Genomic DNA, 21,725 nt, shown 5'->3' on the forward strand with positions numbered 1-21,725 from the left:
TATATTACTTAAGTAACTGTACATTGTTACTGTCCACCACTGTACATCACTGAGACAATCCAGTTTCTCTGAACTCCAGCCCCACCAAAAACTGAGTTTTCCAGTGCTTTAAATTAGATCTTTTATTCCTTTTATTTCACCTTATCGGAGATCAGAAAAAACATCTTATTCCACCTTTCACCATTGACCCTGTCTGACAGTATCATATGTGTACTGTGAATCCAGAGTTTTCAGGGTTTGAACAGTGTTTGGCCACTAAAAATGAGTACGTACGGAATGAGTCACAAATTGAACCAGTGATCTACCAATGATTTACTGTTTTTTAAACTGCCTTTGTCTACTTGTGCACTGTTAATTTCTTACTGCACATCACCTACTTACAACAATAAAAAGTCCAAGATTCAGTAACAATAAAATGCAAATAAGGTGCAAATCCAACTTATCTACAGTATATACCATGCCAAAATCAGTTTAACAGTATGAATTGTGAAAATATTTAACAGGTTAACAGCAGGGAACAGTCTAAGTGGGATGCATGTCGTACATACATGTTGCATTTAAGTACAGTACCAGATCTAAGGTATAGGTATATGTACATGGTTAATACAGAAAAACTAAAGTATGAACAATCAAACTGAGCGCCAAGACTTGAATCATTGTGAAATATTGTTGAGATTTTATTTTAATATACACTTTTTATAACCCCTGTGGAAATGACTCAGTTGCTGCTTGTCCCTTGCTCTGGTGTGGGAAGCTGCTGTTGTTGTATTGTACCACTAGAGGGAGGCAGACACCTGTGTAACAGCCCACTGGGCATCTGTGAGTATTTCAAGCGCTTTCATCATGCAGCTTTGCTTTGAACGACAGGACAGGAAAAACCAGTCTGTTACTCTCTAGAGTTTAGCTTTCCGTGCCTGCGCCGGTGAAGACAGAATCGTGTCAAAAAAGTACAACACTCATTTTGTGAATAATTTCTTTCTTGCCTTTTTCCCACCATTTTTCTTTTGAGGCTGATTTGGTTCCCTTCTTCCCTTACCCTCTGTAAAAGAAAACACACAGACACACACACACACACACACACACACAAAACGAAACAACAAAACTGCTCCTCTGGTTTAATTCGCCGAATCGGCACTCGGCGGGAGAGCTGGAGAAATATTCAGATTTCACAGAGAGGCGAGGAGTTTGGAGGCATTTGTCAGGCGCTCTGAAGTGAAATGAATTATGCAAATGAGATGTTTGGCCCCGGCTGTCTGCAGAAGCCATTAGGGAGGACAAAACTCTAAAGACACTGAAGCATCTGCATTTCAGGCCCTGCCAGTCCACTGAAAAGATAACACAGTTTGCTCTCTCCTTATCTTTTTCTATTATAAACACACACATAAGCATATATTCTCATCAACCTTTCTTTCTTTCTTTCTTTCTTTCTTTCTTTCTTTCTAAATATATAGCCTACTGTCAGGCTGTTCTCATGCACTGTTCGTACGAATACTTACAAAAAGTATTGCACCAGAAATCGTAAATAACCCATGTAATCATGAGCCAGTATTTTATGTATAGTCCATGTAAGGAGGCAGGTTGAGGTGGAGGATGGGTCAAACAACACAGGACTTTCCCAAGGAGATCGGTGTTCGGAATCAGAACCATGTGAAACCAAGTAAACTCTGAGTTATTGTAAGGCACATCATCAATATCTAAACTTTCTAAACCTAACCCTAGTAATTTTACATTAAGTACATAACTTTATGTTAAGTATGTAATATAATTTGTGGGTCACTTATTCATTAGATATCATACTAAAGAGGGGGGGGATCGGGACGTAGGTGTCAATCTTGTGTTTTTCTGTTTGAAGGCGGAGATAAGAGCAGCCTCCTCCAATAAGAAAGAGGCTCTCGTTTTTCTTGAAATCTGATTGGCTCAGCCTCAGTCATCAGTCATTACTCATAGCAGACCAGGCTAGTTTGACAGAAAACAAGCCGGTAAAACAAAGAAAGGGTGGTGCAGAAAGAACTCAAATAAAAAAACTTACATCATTACAAGAAGAGGCAGCAAAGTGCTCCAAAATAACCAACCGGCTGCGGCGTTGGTTGGTGGGCCGAGGCTGCTGGTGTTGCTAACGACAGAGATGGAGCTGGAGCCGACAGTGCAATTATAGCAGGTGTATTAACGTTAGCTAATGTTCGTGAGTGTGTAATGTGCAAGGTTGGCTTTGGCAAATTGCATATTTCTTCTAGGTGTCTGTTTCAAGAGGCCAACTAGCCTACTAGGTATTGCATTAAGTCATTATAATTTAAACGTGTACTAAAAGAAAATATGTGCTTGCTTTTTTCCTGTGGATGCACGCAATTAACGTTAGGTGGTGCTCCCAGTCCCAAGGACAATGAAGCTGAGGGACAGACTAACCCCAGTCGTGATGAGGAGGAGGATGAGACCAGAAATATGACAGGTGCAATGTGAAGGCATAACCTACTATGCATTACATTTGAGCTGGAGGAAAACATTTTTAGTAGTATTAAGTGGGATTTTTTTGTTGTATTAATAAGTTGACTAAAAGGGCAGACAATTATATTGTGCATAAAGTTAGATGCATTAGGAGAGAGTCATATGCTCTTATTTTAAGTTAAACAATAAGCACATCACCATTTGTGGCCAATTCATTATTGCATTTATTTTATAGTCTGGAATTAAACAATAACTGCTGATTTTCTTATGCAGTTGATTCTGAGGACAGCGTTTGTGTAGTGTGTACAAGCATAAAGGATTATAGGTAGAAACTTGTGGGATGGTGTGTGGGCTGGTGTGCCTGAATGTCCCGGGTTGAATTTGTGTCCCAGTCCGCCCCTGGTCTCGTCTCTTATACAGCATATGTGAACATGTAAAGATACTTTATTTGCACTTAATTATACATTCATACTTTTGTTTTTGTGCAATCTTAAAATTCTGCGTGTGACCACCACTAGAGTAAATCTAAAAGAAATCAGATATGAGCATTTGGAAGCTCATTTTTCCACCAAAAAAACAATCGAGGAGCATAACCCCGGGACCCCCTAGCAGGTGCCGGGTCTTGTATCTTTCTCACCTTTTTCGCCCCTGACCAATTTTCATGCCTGTAATAACAACATGGATCCTTTTGTATCGTCGTCCATCATTTAATTTCTAAGGTCTAAAGTTTACAACAAGTTCAGACAGGGCAGGAAATACAAACAGCCTAGTTGTAAAAAGTTAACAGTTTGCCCAGATTATCGAAACCACTCTACACTCTACATATTCTACATTTACTTTAGGGCGACAACTAATGGTTATTTTCACTATCGATGAATCTTCGCTTTATTTTTTTATTGATTGCTTAATAGTTTAGACTACAACATTTCCTGAATTTACAGATTCTTAAAGCTGAAGGTTATGTCTTTAAATTTTTTGGTCCATCCAACCGTCTGTAACCCAAAGACAAACATGAAAAAACAACAAACAACAAATGTTAGTTATTATGCATTCTGACTAGTTATCAGCATGGTTGCCAATTAATTTGCTGTTCGGCTACTAATAAATGACTAACTAATTGTCTAGGCTGTAAGTCCCATGATAATAATTTCTTCTTGACTTGGCTGACAAGGCTATGGTAAGCACAGTGGGTCAAAAAGGTTTGTAGTTCGGGCTGTGATTTACAGTTAGTATCTGTTTTTTTTTCTCAAATTAACTTTGGCAAATCTGGAGTTGGTCTTGCTGACTGACTGCTTGTGGTTCTTGTCTTGTCAGACTCATTTTTGGGGATCTCTTTGTGTTGCCAGATCTTAGCAATAAACTTTTTATTGTTATTAATGGCCCAAACTGCAAAAAGTAAGATCCAAATTGTAATAAACTGGAATAATCATAAAATAAGAGAATCTGTTGGCTCTCTCTCTAATAGCTTACATTTTTCAGACAGCTGTTGGATTGCATTCCCTCCCTCCTCCATTCGCCCACACACACATTAACAAACACACTGGAGCCTCCTCCTACTCTCACAGCAAACTAAATGCCCTGCAGGTGTGAAGCCATTTAAAAAAGTCAAGGTCAGAGCTGCTATTAGTCCACAGCGACGACGCTCCTCTCCAGTTGGTGCACAACACTGAAACCCTACTTGACCTCCCTCCAACACCTTTGAGGGTCTTTAAAGCGGCGATCTGTTGTGTTTTGATATTATTAGGTGTCTGTGTGGCTTCTCTGCAACAATGATTGATCTACAAAAACTGTTTCTCAGAGGGTCAGCTCACCAAAAGCAATACCTGTAGTTATGGTTTTATTGTCCAGGCTGTGAGATCTCCACCCATTAGATTTCTGCCTCCTCCTCAGTACAATAAGGGTGTAATTTTGTTTGTTGTGCTCAAGACATTCAACATTTTAAAAATAAACTAAACAGCATTGTCTTCCAATGGATATTGTTAGAAGTGAGCAGATATGAGAAGCAGGCAACAGAGGTCTGATAAGCTCCTTTTTTTTTCCATTTAAGTTACTTACTTAGAACGAAGTAACATAATACATTGCGAATAGGATTTTGGTAAAATTACAGTTAAGTATTTGGTCAAAGAGTAAATCCAAACTGTAGATTAGTTGTTCAATGTTCACAAAAAGTCCATGGGAGGTTTTTCAAGGGTAAGCATTTGCTTTAATAGCCATGTTGTCAGCGGCTCAAACTGCCTAAAACAGAACTCAGCAAGTCCAACAGTAATGCTGTACTAGCTCTGATAGAAAGACTTAAAGGTAATCAAAACATTAACATTAATATCTGATATCAGTGAGGAAACTTTAAAATGATTGAAAAAATACTGAGCGACAAATTACAAGGGTCAAATCATAATGTTCCGTCGAACAAAGTGTGAGGGACCCAGCTGGCAGGCACGACAAGTCAAAAAGAGTGTTTAATTTAGCTTAAAAAATTATGAACTACAAAAAAACGTAACAAAGTTATGGGCCCATTAAACAATAAACTAAACGGAACATTCATACTTATGTTTTGGGTTTTACGAGAACATGTCTACATGCTTGTACATGCATGTTTGAAAAACACTGTATTTTCATTATAGTGTCCGTGCTGGAACACCTGTATTCACCCTCTGTCTGAACGCTACATTTTAGCCCTCCAGGAAGGGAGTTCAAGATTAGCAGTATAGCGAAGGCATGACTCACTCTGCTCTCCCTCTGATGGGCTAGTATTCATTACCTTCGTTAGTTGGGTTTGGTCACTGCACTTTCCACTGTAGAAAATCAAAATGTTGGAAACAGAGTATTCAAAATGGCCTAAAGCCTGAGGTTTATGCTCACAAGGCTTCCTTTTACATATGTTAACACAAAGGGGAACATCTATACTTGCTGTTTGAAATAAGAGCCCAGTTTCACTCTGAAGTCGTCAAAATCTGGCGCTTGGGCAGTGACTTATGGCATCAGAAACCAACGAAAAAAGGCGTCCTTTAACGTCGACATGATATGCAGCCGGTTGCCGTTATATTTTAACGGCGCTTGGCGGCATCAGGGGGGAAAAGCGATAGGACAAGAATGAAAGATAAGGTGGCAAAAGTCTGACTGGGGTGGATAGGTCCCACAAACACCAACCGTGTTCGTGTCCAGAAAGATTCTGAAGCCAAACCCTGTTCTTTTTTCCTAAACCTAACCATGTGTTTTTTGCCTAAACCCAATCACGTGCATTTGTTGTTTAAGGAGGAAAAAAAAAGACAATTCCTGGTGTTGTACCAACGTAGTGAGTTTATTTTTAAAGAGACTGTATGCAAACGCTAAATTTCCTGTGAAAACAGATGTGAATCTTGAAAGAACACAATGCATGTAACAGGCTTGACACGGTGTCCCATAATGTCCACAACCAACGCTCCCAGGGTACCTTTCACATCGCATGTGGATGTGGAAAGTCCATGACCGAAATGTCAATATGTGATAGGTCAGAGTGAGAATGTGCTGGAAATAAAGGGGTAACACAAAGATAAGCACTAACACTTAAACTACACTTCTTTCATAAACTAGGACCAAAGAAACAGGACAGTTAGTCCCATTATGAATGTTATAGCCATTAACCAAAACAAAAGCACCAATCTAGTCTAAAGAAATAAACAAAATCTCTGAACTAGAAATCACAATGATGCATAATGTGACGACTACTTGGTACATTCTTATTGGCCACTTCCTGTATTTAAGAGTTCTGCTTTATGGGGTGCATCTTTTGTTCCAACCTGTCAGGATGTCCCTCCAGCAGCAGCAGCAGCAAACAACAGCACTAGGCAGATGTGGCCGTCACACAGAGCTATGCTGGAAATTGAAGGCAGGACCCTGTACCCTTTGACCGGTCAGATTAAATGCTGCATTTTAAGCAAACCCAAAAAACACACAAAAAAACAAATGTATCTGACAAGCCAAAAACACCCGTCACCACTGTGCGGCTGCTCATTTCATTTATTTTTGGAGTGGGCCTACTGTATGGGTAGATTCAGAGGACAAACAACTTGATTTGTTGTTAAGGTGTCAGGATTTGTCACGACTCAATGTGCTCTCTCACCTTGCTGAGTGACACTGCCGTGACTGTGGGTTGCACTTCAGGTTTTGGAAATTAGATTTGCATAAGTGGTCTTGATAATCAAGCGTTAAAACTGATGAAAGCTGTGCCCGTTATGATTTTGCCCACGGTTGTAATTACTGTGACTCTAAGTGAATACGGCCGTTGGTGATTGTCAAGCACAAAAGCATAATTTAGTCAAAATATACAAAGGGAAGAACAAAAAACTACTGTATCCAAAGGGGAATAAAGAAAGAAAATGTGAAGGGAGCTGGAACTTTTCCGAAACAGTTTTGTGAATACTTTTTCAAGGTGCGAATGCTTCGACCTCTGACCTCCTCACTGTTGTCTGCTCACATTTTTTTGTCCATCTAGGAACTGAAACTCATTTGCTTTTGGTCCTTCTGGTTAAAAATGCCAGCCTTGGCTCTTAATACATCTGGTGTCTTCAGCCCTTTTGTACCTCATTTAGTCAGCTGTTGAGATGTGGAAGCATCACCTCAACTAGCCGGCAGCCTCCTGCCCACATTTCCGGGGTGGTTTCAGTCTGTGAGAAGCGTAGAGTCACTCTGAATATCTTGGCAGGGGCTCCAACGTTTATTAACCTGTCGTGTCAGATGCCGTCTGTTCACCCGCCGCTAACGCCCGTTTTCTCAGCCACTATGGCTGCCATTAAAGGCTCCGTTTTATGGCTCTTTGATGGCAAAAGCTGGCCTGACACGCAACGCAGCTGTTAAAGTGAGGCTTGTGCCTGATTCGTGGCAGTTGGTGTCGTAATTCATTTTGCATGGGGTCTAAAGAAGGTGTCCTGGTACTGAAACGCTCTGTAATGACTCGAGCTGATTTAATTAGTGCAGAAGTGTAGATGTAGTTGTTAGAGAATGTATTATTGTTGGTCCACCATCAGCAGTATAATGAGATGTCGGCAGCGGTAGTGTCTCGTTCAGGAGGACTCAGACTCCTGACAGAAATATATCTACATTAACATTGTGTAGTGGAGGTTGAAGAGATGAAGACATTAACCATTTCTTTATTTTTTGTTTTCTATTTGGGCAGTATTTACCTCCTGATAATCACCTTTCTTGCAGGTCACCTAGTACCTGACCCAATGCAGGACTCCGAGGGAGTCTCAGCTCATTGTTTAGCTGTCCGGCTCACAACTTTACCGCTCCTGTTCACTGGACAGCTCTTATAGTGTCATTTTCGGCCACAGCATGCAGCCGCACACTACCTGCTGAGCAGCAAACTGCAGACAGATGCAGTTTAACACATGCTGAACATAGTGGAGTATTTAGCAGATAAAGAGCTGGATATCTCTCTTAGGAGGGAAGGGTGGGGACCAAAACAGAGATAACAGAAAATGAATGTTGGACATGTGCTTGCAGGGTATCTGTGTGTGTGTTTGTGTGACAGCGTAGACTTTGACTGAACTCAGAGCTCTACTTCTTTCTGCTATTAATCTCTAGTTTCTCTTGTTACGGATTTTTAAAGCCTCCAGATAAACTTGAATTTTCCCTCAAACTGAAACATTTTAAACTCAAGCAAATGTGTTTTCTGCTTCATTTCATGTTCCTCTGGGCAAATTTTCATTCTCTCTTGCCTCTGCATTGCCAAGTCTCTACTTCCAAAATTTGCTTTGCATTCAGTCTGAACACGCTTTAAATTTATATTTTGTGTGGCGATGTTGTATTGATACACGGACACCAAGTATCAATCTTTCTCTCTCACCTTACACTCCACCATCCAGAGATAGCATTAGCCGCTGAACCAGATAAACATCAGATGAACAGACTGAAAACTTTATCTTGCGTGGTAAAATTGATGTTCACAAAGTTTTCCTTTGGGGAAATAATCTGCAGTTGGAAAAAAAAATGAATAAATCGCAATATATTGCAGTATATCATATCGCAATACTTAGCATATAGCAGTAATATCGTATCACAACCTAAGTATCGTGATAATATCGTATTGTGAGTCTTCTGGCGAATCCCACTGCTGGTATATTATGCATGATTATTGGTTGGTTTTTGTAAACACGCTCACCAGCGAAAGTGAAAGTAAAAACCAACTCCAGATTCACTTGTTTGGCATATCGCCTTGCTGTATTTGCGTTCGTCCTGCACTGTGTCTCTTGGATGCCTGCTGTTTTTTATAAAGCCTCAACCTCACCTGAGCACTGTGAGGGTACACGCCAATAAATGTCCCGCACACATAAAAAAATAGGAAATTAAGAAAAGACAGGCAGAGGCCAGAGTCTCTGCAGTTAAAAAAAAACACCAGCACACACTTTCAGGTGTGATGATTTAGAGGGATTATTTCTTTTTGAGTCTCTCCATTGATTTTCAGAAAAATTCTGCATGACATATCTTACGGAAACTTGTTTCTCCCTTTGAGGACAATTATGTTTAATATTCATTCTGATATCATAGTTTGACTTGAAACTATTCCCAAAACAGCTTTGTGCAAACACATATGACCATGTTAAGCTGTGCAACCTTGTAACTCCAGTTCTAGTGACGTTTATGTTTTCAGTCCAGGTGAAGGAGGATTACATGCTCCTGTCAGACAAACTGAGAAACTTTTAATATCTGTTCCCATAATAATATTTGTGTATTTACTTTATTTATGCTAACATGTTGGAGTTAATTCGGACCTGCAGGTTTTGACAGTAGCAAATTAAAACATTCACACAGCAGCTTATAGCACTAAATATACAGGATGGGGCACCTCATACTAAAACAGTACATCATATATGTCAACAAGATGTATATGCTAGACAATATAATGAGTTAACTTGATTTTAAAGCCCCTGAAAAGTTTCATGTGTTATATGTGGAATCTCCTTACCTTGTGAGAACGTGAGATACAGGCCTTACAGCTGACAGCGGTGGTGTTCTCCTTCTCATTTTACGAGTGCGTCCTCTGCTCTGGACCCACATCTTGTGGCATCACATCTGGAGCTGCAGTCTGTATTACTCAAATCTTTCAGGAATGTCATCGCTCATCTGCCAAATGCTTCGGTTCATGTTGTGCTTTGCGCGGCGCAGCCATATTTCCGGTAACATTTTGTTCCGCTACCCCATCTGGTGTTGGCGCCTGCTGCTCTGTTCTGATGCCAAAAAGCTGTGTTTGGCTGCATGTTAAGCATAAGAAACAGACGTGAATGCCCAAGCAGCTCATCAAACTTGTCCTTTTGTATACTTGCTGAAATGCAGGAGAGATGTTTTTTTTTTTTTGCTTTGTTACTGATACTGTTACTCTTCATTTGCCAGTAAATGCACAGGAGTGTCTGGCTGACATTGGTGCTGAAACAGTTTGACAGCTAGGTAATAAAAATGTTACCCAGAAGAAAAGAGACACAAATGCCCAAACTGCTCATCAATCTGTCCTCTTGTGCACTTGTTTCAGCAGAGAAGACAAATAGTTTTTGTCAGTGATACAGAATATGGTAGTTATATCAAGTGAGGACGATTGATGCACAATGCAACCAATGAAGCTCGGTGCATTTAAGATGAATCAGGTGACACAAAGTGGAGCGAGTGTTATCCATTCAGCTTTAACAGTAGTTGCTGCATGCAAGTGTTGGTGATACAAATACCAGAGAGCACTCACTCTGAACTGTGCTGGTTAACAGTTTCAGGTACAGTGAATTTCCAATTAGCTCATCAAGCCCGTACAACTGAAGTGTGGCAGGAGGAGGAGAGAGAAATGCTTTCTGCTTAGTCACTGAAACAGCCAGCCGCTCACCAGAGTCTCTGAGGACGTGCTGCTGTTGCCTTGTCTCCTCTGCTAATGAGTGACCTAATGAGTTTAGGGAAATTACAGCACGCTCAGCAATTTCTCGCCCTTCTTTCCTACTTACTGCATCTCAGCTGGACTTTTTTCAGGTGTAAAACTCACTTTTTGAGAACTTCACTGCAGTGTAGTTCAATTGAGAATACGTTCTTTTCCATTTGAGACAGGCAGGTATAGACTTTCCTCCTCTGTGGTGTGGTTCTAAAGGTTCTCTGTGTTTCTGTCTGTAGGTTTGACCTGGGAAGATGACACCACCCAGCAGTTTCTGTCCAAGGAGTTATCCAAATTGAGGAGGATTCCCTTCAGGTCACAGCAGAATGGAGCTGTCTACAACCCTGACAGCAGGTCAGATGTTTACCCAGTTTACCCATCAGTAGCTCTGGGCCATTGGGTTCTGTTGAGATGTGCCACTGCCCCAATATGGTCCATGAGTGTTAGGGGAGCCTTATGTTGCTCTTTGGTGGGTCTAATGCAAGTTGGACAGGTTTACAACAATAAAGACAGACTTATTTTAAACCTAACAAGTTAGCCACCCTATCCCCAGGTTAAGTCAAAACTAAGAGCCATGTTCAAATGTTTTGTTGGTGTACATGAGGCCTTTAATATGAGGTAAGCAAGGTAACTTTAGGTTTAACCCCGTGTTTTCAGAGGTACAGTGGTCACCTTGGTAACATTAGCCACATTTCCACCAAACACTTACAGTACCCTAAGATCCATACATAATCCATACGGATATTTTCCTAAATCATACATTCTTGTTGCAGTTCCATTGCAGATGGTACTCTTAATCTAGGCAGGGTTGTTACCAGATGGTAATAGCCATCCAGCTCTTACTGAATTTCTTCTTAACTGATGATGTAGAGGAACATCTGCACCTTCACCGAACAGGGTTGCACAACTATTTCAGAACAAAAAACAACAACAGACTGTTTTTTTTTTTTTTTGTTTTTTTTTTATTTTCAAGTGGATTGGCGGTAACAGAATGTTGTACAGCATAGTTGCAATATACACATACAATATATCCATTAAATCCATAAGTAAATCAATAAAACCATCTTTCAACAACATCATCAGCAACATCTGTTGGCCTTATCTGTTGTTATTCACCTGAGCTTAAACCCTATGATCCGAAGCTGCTATCTCATTCTAAACCCTAAACCACATGTCCTAAGGGTAACACAGAATATAGTACAACAACAACAACAACAAAAAAAAAAAAGAACATACTGTTGAGAGCAGAGCAACACTCCAACCTCCAGATTTTATATGAGGGATATAGATTCTCTTTGGAAAGTAGCTGCCACTTCCACAAGAGTCTGATGAAACACCCCCTTCCACCCCTTACATTAAGGGGCACCCTTTATTATTGCAGAGGGTGGGTATTTGCTCACAAGTCTGTTTGACACCATCAGGTTGCAGCTGAAAGAGTAAGACTAAAATAGAATACATCTAAACAACACATTAATTTAATGGAATACAAATACATTAATAGTTGGATCTACTTGTGGCAGTGATATTATAAGCCGAGTTACTTCAGCATTCACACAGTCTGTAATTTTTTTTTTGTCAGCTGTCTTTCTTGCATTTGAAGCTGTTAGCCTGATTATGTGTTTAAGTTCTTTGTTGTCTACTTTTTCATATTGCGCTTTGTTTGTAAAGTGTGCTGCCCTGCTGCCAGTAGATTTGTCCATGTGTACGCATGACCATATGCTGCAGCACTGCCCTTTTCATGTGAATGCGCTTACTGCTAGATCGGGATTGTGGTTGTTAGGTTTATTGAAGCCAGATTACCAAAAGATATCCTGGGTATGTTGAACTTGCATCGTAGTACAGGCCTCTGCGTACCAGACAAAATGACAAATGACAAAAAAGAGGAAAACGTGGCTCATGACTTGTGGTTTGCTAAAAATATTGTGAAGCTATAACAAAAGAAAGCGGTTTTGGAGAGCACAGTAAAGTGTTGGAAATACACAGCAGTGTATATTAATTAAATTGTGTGATGGCTGTGCTGGTGTACAGTCATACAGTGATGTGCACTTTCCTTCCTGTTTCTCTCCCACAGGCCTGCAGCTGAAGCGATGGACCCAGTAGACCAGAGGGTGAAGCCGGTGGAGGTGGAGCTCAGCAGAAATCTGCAGATGTACCTCCAACGTCTCGGCCTCCTTCCCAAGACGTCGTCTGCCTCCGGTCTGAGCACCCCTGACAAGGTGAGGGATATCTGGATGATATGTTTGCCACTATTGGATCTCTGTGAGTCTCTGTGTTGTGGTATTGCAGGCTTTTTGTTTTATCAGTTTTTTATCACAATATATTGATACTGTTTGGCATATATAATATTAAATTTATATGCAGCCAATTATTTTAATATTATTCACAAAAAAAAATGTAATACCACCATAGTATTTCTTTATCACCTCAGTTTTAACTAGATTTCTGCACTGTTTTTACGTTTATGATTAAGATCTGACCAATTCAACTTTTTATTCACAAGTGTTTATTAAACATTTTCTGAATATAAAGCATTCAACAGTCAGCGGTAGCTGTTAAAGGATGAGTAGGATTGAATTGTAAAATTTTAACACTATTGTATGTTCTTCAAGCACAACACCAGGGGTTCAATGTTTTATGCAGAAACACACTTTTCACACAAATGTATAAAATTTAAAGATTACAAAACATCAAGAGACTAAGTTTTATAGCTTATCACTAATAGCTTCAAAACAAAATGTGGCATTTTTCCTTATTGTACTAAATATAGTCGTTCTTTTGGCACAAATGGGTGTTGTGGGCAAGGCTGCAAATCAGTGAGCAAGACTGTTTTGTGGCAGTTCATAGGTATTTAATTCAATGGATTTGTCAGAAATGCAAATTCCTATCTGTTTATTTTATCCATTACTGACTGATTATAGTACAGTAAATTGAATAATATTATATAACTATTAACTATAATATTATAGTTAAGTTTTTATCCATGTTGTTCTATACTGCCAATGATGCATAAACATGTAAAAACGTATGATTGACGATCAGTAAGCTTTTATAAACTTCAGCTCCTGTTGCTTCCTGTTTCAAATTTGAGAGGGCAAAGAGCAGGTGGGGTATTTGTTTTTACCCCAACGTCTGCATGTTGCCCCACCCTCCTCTCACAGCCACCTGCCTCTGTTGAAAAAGAAAGTGCTTACACATACACACGCAGTACACACTCACACACACTCAACCAGCAACTCCTCAGCCATACAAAAACTCACACAAACCCACGCACCTTCACAACGGGGGGTCTGGTGTCATCTTTCGTTGTCACTCGGCTCTCGCTTCCCCATCCTAACTGATGGCTTCTCCCAGCATGACCGTTATGAGCTGAATAATACCAGCTGAGAGTTCAGGAGTTCACCGCTCTAATTAATAACTCTCCACGTGACTGGTTCCTCCACCGTGTCCACCGCTCAGAGTGAGGGGAGCGGAGCACGGCTGAATGGCAGAGGCCTTCCTCCCGTTGGGGGGGGATTGTACCTCACAGAGCACGATGGCGTGGAGCCTGCAGGCGTCGCTCCGGGCTCGTGGCCTTTTCTCCCCAGGTTCATGTGTTTGGTGGAAGCGAAAAGGAGCAGCATGACTGAAGGGGTCCCCGAGGGCACAAGTGGAATAAACTGCACCGACTGCGTGACATAGATGAATAAAGATACAGACAGTGACAAATACCAGAAGGGGCCTCGCACATACAAATCATAAAGAAGTATGAGGGCTGTGAGGAACTTTACTGTCTATGTTGCTATTGTTATGATAATTTTACCGTTAGTCAGGCTTGTGCCATTTCTGTGCTCCCAGGTGGGCGTTAATGGAGCCGGCAGTGACAATTTGCCTTTGTTGTTGCTGATGGATCTGTTAATATGATTGCATAAATGGATTAATAACTTGTTTTTCCAAAATGGGCTTTATTTCCATGTCAATAATCATTTTGTTGAGATGTTGGATGAAAGTCATTAATATTAAAGCAAAATGTGGCTCCTTTATCAAAATGCTGTGACTAAATCGAGTGGGAGCACATATTGTTTCCCCCCAGTTTACATATATGCACATGTCTATTCTCTTTTAAATCAAACAAACTACCCTCTGCACCCTTCTGTGTGCCAGCTCTGGTAGTTACCAGCTAAGCTTTGCAATGTACCCCGGTTTTAACAGATCTGGGAAAAACGCACCTTGGACATAGAACACTCTCCAAAAAAATCCTAAAATTAGAAACACTTATATCCATCAGTGAATTTGAGGGCATCATAAAGAATGTGTTGACAGAGACATGTGCTTGTTTTTCTTGAGAGGCTACTATGTCTGAATTATTTTGGATGTTAGTATTATATATTGTATTTGTTGCATTTTAAATTTGTTTTGATTGGCTGCTACCTTGGCCTGGTCTCTCTTGTAAAAAAAAAAAAAAAAAAAAAAAAATCTCAATGGGACTTCCTGGTTAAATAAAGGTTTAATAAATGTTAATCCTACCAACCTTCCCTCATCCTTATACATCTTAAAATTTGTTTTTGTATATCTTTTTTAATTGAATTATATTAATTTACAGAATAAACTGTCACATCTCTTGGTATATTAAATAAATAAACTTCACATATGATATATATTTTTTAAAAATCTACATCTATTTTTTTGACTAGGCGTTATATTTTGACCAGTAATATTTGTAAGAAATTTAGAAATTTAGCACAAACACAATATAATGTCGTAAAATAGCAGAATAACCCAAAACCACTCTGGCAGGATGACTTTGCATCGTTGTACCTCAGCAACATCTTTTGCATTCACATACATATCACATCTACACTCATTATTTAAGGACTGTATTTAGACAGTGACATGTCAGGAAACAAGGGGAGAAAGATGGGGAATGACAAGCAACAAGGCCTTACTTAAACCAGGCTTGTTGCGATTCATAGTCAGTATCTTAAATCCCTTGGCCAGCAACAGTGCCAATAAAACATCAGATCTGTGTTGCATGAATCAGGATGTAATAATAACATAACCATACACTTATGTTTACTGCTTAGGTTTTGAATGGCTACATTTGGTTAAATGAACTCTATGTGATTATACATGCCTTTCTTGTTTCTTTCAGAGTGATCGTTTCCAGTCAGGCATCCCTGCGGACTTCTATCGCTCCAAGGCTCAGATTTCGGCTCAGAAGTCATCTCCCTCCAGCTTTTCCTCTCTTTCATCTTTCTTACCTCTGCAGAAGCAGAGACCTCCAGCTGACCAGCTCCTTGCCACGCAAGCAGAGGGTGACCTTCTCCTTGGCGCCCTGAGGCAGTATCTCTCCGGGCATCTGTCCCTCCATGGCGGGGGGATGAGCCCCGAGGAGCAGGCGGGCCCCTCGCCCCGCCTGAGGCCCCTCTACAGCGACGGAATAGAAAACTCTGGGCTCAAAAAGGAGACCTCAAAATCCAGGCTTCTGAAGTTGGGAAGAACTCAAGGGGATTCAGTCAAGGACCCTCTGACGTCTGTGGACGGTATGTGTGTTAAAGTGCACCATGATGGATTTCAAGCTCAGGAAATCATTAAGTAAAAGACAAAATAGAACACTTGTTGGTGCCTTCCAAAACAACTGATATTACAGTTACAGAATGACTTAAATGGGTGTTTCCTGATATGCTACCTCTATGATTAAGCTATGGTCAGGTTTAGGTCAATAAAAATCTTCTGAGTAAAAGTAGAATTCATGTTACAAAGTTATACCCAACATGTGTTTGATTTGTTAACACATTTTGTTACCAGATGTCATGCATCTGCCTGGGGACCAGAGACTGTTGAAAAATAAAGCTTGTAGCTACCGTGATGTTACAAATTGGTTTATGAACCACCATTTTGAAACCTCGAGTTTGGCATTTTGACTGTCTTTGACTGTTTTTTGTTTTTTTTTTGAGCCAGAAGTAACTATATTTGAATGACAGGGTGGAGGTAGCCCTAACATTAGCTATTAGCCTGGTTAGCACCATGCATTTACAGTCTATGATCAATAATGTTAATGCTAGTTTTCGCTAGTTTCGAGAAGAACTGGCTTAAAATCATTAAAACACAATGCATTCAGTGGGAAACAGAATACCCAACAGATGGTCTCAGCTAAATGCTGAATGAGATCTTTCCAGCGACCAAAATGTTGAAGTTCACTTTCATGAACTGAAAACTCACTTAAATAGTGACAGTTGCAGCTATGCCTATTCTCTGTGAATCTGAGGATATGCCATGGTTGCAATTACCTAACTAACTTTGCCTCCATGGTGGCCACTTGTTAACAGGCAACACCCACGTGTCAGTCAAAGGGCCACACCCTTAATTATACATAATTTTAAGCCTCAATAAAATATAAATGGGAGAGTTATATAAAAATTCATCCCCGCACACTTGTCATGAGTAGGAAAATTAGTTACAATGACCAGAAGTGTTTTTTGTTCCAGGCTGTAAACATGTTTATTTTTCGCTGTTAAGTTGTATGTATCTATTGTATCTATTGGGATTGACTTGCTCAGCTAGCCTCAAGTGGCCATTTGAGGAACTGCAGTTTTTGGCACTTATATAACTATACCAGTGAAGCAGTATTACTGAAATGAATGAGGCGGCTGGATTTTTGACATGGTGCTATTGTCACTCAGATTACGGCCCATAACTTTTTGTGGCAGGAGCAACATCATGCTCCTTCTGTGTATGGACATTTTATGACATTATGGTCATTTTTTGCATGATTAAAAACATAATCATAGGTTGTTGACAAAACAATCTTGCCACAAGGTCCATTTAATGGCTCTTTGGGAGCTATCAATCATATCACACTATCTGGTAGGTAATTGGAGCTACAGATTTTTCTGGTATGAACTTTCAGTCTAAAGTAAACATTTTAAGCATTTCACAAACAACCAATAGTGTTCCTGCTTTTCAAGTTAAGACTGTCTTTGTTGCTGTATGGTGTAGCCTACTCTCCCTGCGTCCCATAGCAAACACAGGTGGGGGTCGGCCTGCTCTGTGGCTGCGTGGGGATCTGAGGCAGAGCCTTCACTTCTCTTCCTTCCTTTATTTTTATTTATCCCCCCCTTTATTTATTATTATCATTATGACGATGATGATGATGGCGATGATGGTGATGATAATGATTATTATTGTGTGTGTATGTATATAAACTTTCATTATTTTCATTACTATTATGATTATTATTATTATTATTATTCATTTATTTATTTATTTTTCTATTCACTTAATTTCATTTATTTGTTTGTTTATTTTCTCTTTCGCCTCCCCCCTTTCAATGCCTATGATGGTGATGTTGTTGTTGATTAATACTTCTTTTTATTATCATCATTAGTATCATTACTACTATTATTATGTATGTCATTGTCACCATTTATATTTGTCGTTCATTAGTTACAACACACGCACGCACCCACGCACACCCAGTCATTAATTGTTGTTTCGTCATGTCATATGTCTCTTTATGTATGTATGTAGCCTTATTTCAAGTGTCCTTACATGTATCTTGTCTTGTTTCACAATTAAAAAAAAAAAGCAATTAAGCTGTAAAGTGTTGGTGCATTTTTCTCTGAATAACTTGCAATGCTGCTCGTCAAGACCCAAATACAGTAGACAAAGTGTCCCCCGAAGCAGGAAAGTTATCTTGCTATGTTTTCTAAAAGAAGAAAAAAAAAAAGACTGTCTTTGTTTGACTCACTGTTCTCTCACATCTGTGTCTCCTCCAGAGAGGTTCATCGAAAACGTTTTGAAGAATGTCGTCAGGCAACACGTGGACGTGGATGGCTTGACGCCTCAGGATTTGGGCCAGCTGTCCAGTCTGATAGCTGATGCTCTGCAGGTGGTTGACCATGACCAGAATCTAAACAGAGGCCTCACCCATGTTAGACCTGGACCAAGAGACTTGGAGGGAGAGCTGGAACAAGAGGAGGAGGCTGCCAGGGATGAGGAAAACGAGAAGTTACTCGAGAACGCTCCAACACTGAAACCACAGGAGAGTACTCCTATTATGCCAGCAGCACTTCAAGGTGATTTTGTAGTGATTCATTTTGTGTTCTTAATGCAATGACATTGTTGAGAAAAAGCTGGAGAGCCTAAAGTACACATATAATTGTTTGGGTAGGATTAAACAAAGGAGCTTGCCTCAAGAGTGTAACATTAACATCAATGTGAAAATAAATAGACACCCTGTAGCTCAGTATAAACACAGCCACTTTTAGTGGTTCAGTGTCCACTGAGACCACTCTGGCTAAAAAAGGTTTATGCTCCAAGTAAAAATGCTCAACAAATAGCTTGAAAATGGCGAGAAATTATGAACCATATGGCAATGTGTGGCTTGGCTTGAAACCTGCAGACATATTACTTCTGCGGATTCTCTTTTCTCTTTTGTGTCAAGTACAGAAAAAAATCTGATGTCCACAAGAGCAAATTCCCCCCAAAATTAAACATGTAGAATTAATTTGCAATTTAAAAACATCCTTGAAATTTGGAAAGGTGGCTTTAAGCTTTTTGTGCACATTTTTACCTCTGTGCAGTTAACCTCACAGTTTCTTTTGCTCGCTTACCATTTTTCTCAGTGATGAACACAAAAATGTCTGAATACATTTATTCTCTTTGTCCCAACAGAGCGTCACGCGGATACGGAGGAGCATAATGTGAAGGACGAGGTAAGTAGTAGTTTGTGGTGAGCAAAAAAAAAAAAAAAAATGTTAAATGTCAGAGGGAAGGCTGACATTATCAGCAATTATGTAATATTCTGCCAGGAAAAGGAAATGAACCCTACAGCCTGCAGTATTCAAAAGAACTTGAAATTGTGTTTGACATTAGCTACTGTACAAAAGGTGAAGTGACTGTCCTGAGAATTTAATAGGAACTCAGTATTCTTGTGAGAAACTGACTTACAAAATACAGTTGAATGGAAAGTATATCAAGTCTAGTTTTCATAAAGTTTTGGGACTTTTGCATAGAGACTTATTTGAAGAATCCTCTAATGGTAGCACAAACACACACATCTAATGATGATTTGTGAAAATGTAATCACTGGGGTTGGGAATCTCTCTGTGATAGATGATTCGATACGTATCTAGATACACGGGTTATGATACGATTCAAAAACGATACATTTTTAATACAGAACGATTTGATACAGTGTAGGAACGATTCGATGTGATTCGATACGATTCTATGGTTAACATTTGTTGATGTAGACGTTAATCATACATTATAAAATAAAGAAGCCAATTCTATAAAAGTGACATTCTTACAGTATTTTCAAATTTGTAAAAGACCACATCCCCAAGCACTGTTGCTGTATGGCACTGGCAAAAATAAAATAAAAAGTCAAACAACAACAAAATCACATGTCAAATGTATTTATTTTAGACATGGACCAAAAAAAGACTTGCTGAATGAACATCATTTTGTTGGATGGGATCAATATAAAAATGAGAAGAAGTTTTAAACTTTAAGTGAAGTGAACTTTAAGTAAAATTTAAGTGTTTTAAACCTACTTGTTGTGTTGTTTTTATGGTATTGTCTGTGTTTTTGTATGTATCTTATATGGACTTGAGTCTGGAATAAAGTTTATTATAATGCTGTACAATGTAAACATAAAGCAGAATAAAATAATAACATGCAATGTAGGGGCAGAATCTGACATCTCCTGTTATTAGTTGATATTATGGACTGTGATGACTAGCAGCTTATCACTGACAGCATGTCAGACTATTTCTCTGTGATTGCAACACTCTGTTTGTCATTTATAAAAAGATGAATCACTTTTCTATAATACATCAATGATATTTCAATGGAATAAATTACTTATTGACTTATTCATACTTCAAAAACAGCATGAATAAGTGATTAACATAAGGGGGGATCAAAATAAAATAAATAAATAAAATAAAAATCAACCAGCCACCCTCCTCCCCTGACAAGTAAAGAACAGTCCCTAAAGTGCGGTGAGGTTTGTGGAAATGTGAACTGCAACATATTACTGGAGATCTTAAAGTCGCAGCCCACATCTACCACAGCGAATATGCTTCTGTAAGTGAGCACTACGTACCAGCGACATTAAAAAAAGAAAGGAAAGAAAATATGATATACACAAATTTGCATCAAGCTGGACTCGATTTCATGTCAACAAAAGACAATATAACACAAACCGCACGTCTACCTGTGTGAGCCACTGAGACTGACAAAGCGCACGGCTTTCTTCAGGTATTAGTAAACTACGTCAGCATCCAGGTAACATTTTGATTTGGGCTGACCTGAGACAACTGGTTATATATATATATATATATATATATATATATATATATATATAAAGACACACTTAGAATGTAAAAGAGTAAAATAAAATAGAAGATAAAAATGATGTAGAATAGAGTTACAGATAGGATGATAAAGGAGGAGAATGAAAATTAAAGTGCAGTTGCAGTGCAGTGCGAGTTATAGTTTCAGTCTTTCCACCACTTGTTGAACCTGGCCTCAGGGATTGACTTCCATTAACCATTAGATCTTCAGTTAGGTCCAGCACTGATGTTGGGTGAAAAGGTCTGGCTCTCAATCTGTGTTGCAGTTCATCCTGAAGGTGTTGGATTGGGTTGAGGTCACGGCTCTGTGTAGACTAGTCAAGTGTATCCACACCAAACTGGGAAAACCAATTCTTACAAATAAAAACTGGAAGCCCACAATTGTCTAAAATAGTGGTTTCCAACATTTCCTCAAGGCACCACTTTTAATATCACTGAGTAAACTGAATAAGTCTTGTATTTTATGAATATTTCATTTTATATTCACTACATAAAAATAACAGGACTACAGTTGATAACCAAGAACAAGTAATCCAAATATTAAATGCAATAACAGCCAGAAGTTTTTTGTGTTAAATGGACTTGAAGGAATATTAATCAGATTTTTTCCTGTAAATATTTTGAAGAACGTTTTGTATAATTCTCTGTATTATGGTTTTTTTTTGTTTTTGTTTTTGTTTTTTTAAATCATACATACCTAATTGTTTGTAGTTCTATAGTTAATAGTTCTATCAGCTCCTTCTCGAGTGCAGGATGAGGCTCTTGAGCAGAGAGTAAAGGCTCTGTGAATATAACTTGTGTTCAGGTCCTCACTGTGCCCTTTGCATTTTTAATAATAAGCTAAACCGTGAAAATAACAATTTCATTCAGTTTTCTTTGCAGAAATGAATGAAATGCTGAGATATAAGTTTGCTGTAAAGACCTCTTATTATCAAGAAGGCCTTGCGATCCTCTGAAGCTTTGGTGACCTCAACTTGGGGGTCCACATGAGACTTTTATTTACACTCAGCCACATACACTGTATACATTTGTCTCGGTTTTCCCAGCTATGTGTAAATCTG

At 39.2% G+C, this 21,725-nt stretch overlaps 1 protein-coding gene across 1 annotated transcript in view; it reads left to right on the forward strand.

Annotated features, from left to right (window-relative positions):
* The window catches only part of LOC125902109 (receptor-type tyrosine-protein phosphatase N2-like), a 294,836-nt gene that overhangs the window by 57,259 nt on the left and 215,852 nt on the right, over positions 1-21,725 (forward strand). The window contains exons 4-8 of the mRNA XM_049598248.1: positions 10,564-10,678; positions 12,396-12,540; positions 15,453-15,843; positions 18,079-18,378; positions 18,977-19,017. Coding sequence (XP_049454205.1) covers positions 10,564-10,678; positions 12,396-12,540; positions 15,453-15,843; positions 18,079-18,378; positions 18,977-19,017 — 992 coding nt within the window. The remainder of the gene's footprint in view (positions 1-10,563; positions 10,679-12,395; positions 12,541-15,452; positions 15,844-18,078; positions 18,379-18,976; positions 19,018-21,725) is intronic.

This window comes from Epinephelus fuscoguttatus, linkage group LG15 (genome assembly GCF_011397635.1).
Source record: "Epinephelus fuscoguttatus linkage group LG15, E.fuscoguttatus.final_Chr_v1".
NCBI lineage: Eukaryota > Metazoa > Chordata > Actinopteri > Perciformes > Serranidae > Epinephelus > Epinephelus fuscoguttatus.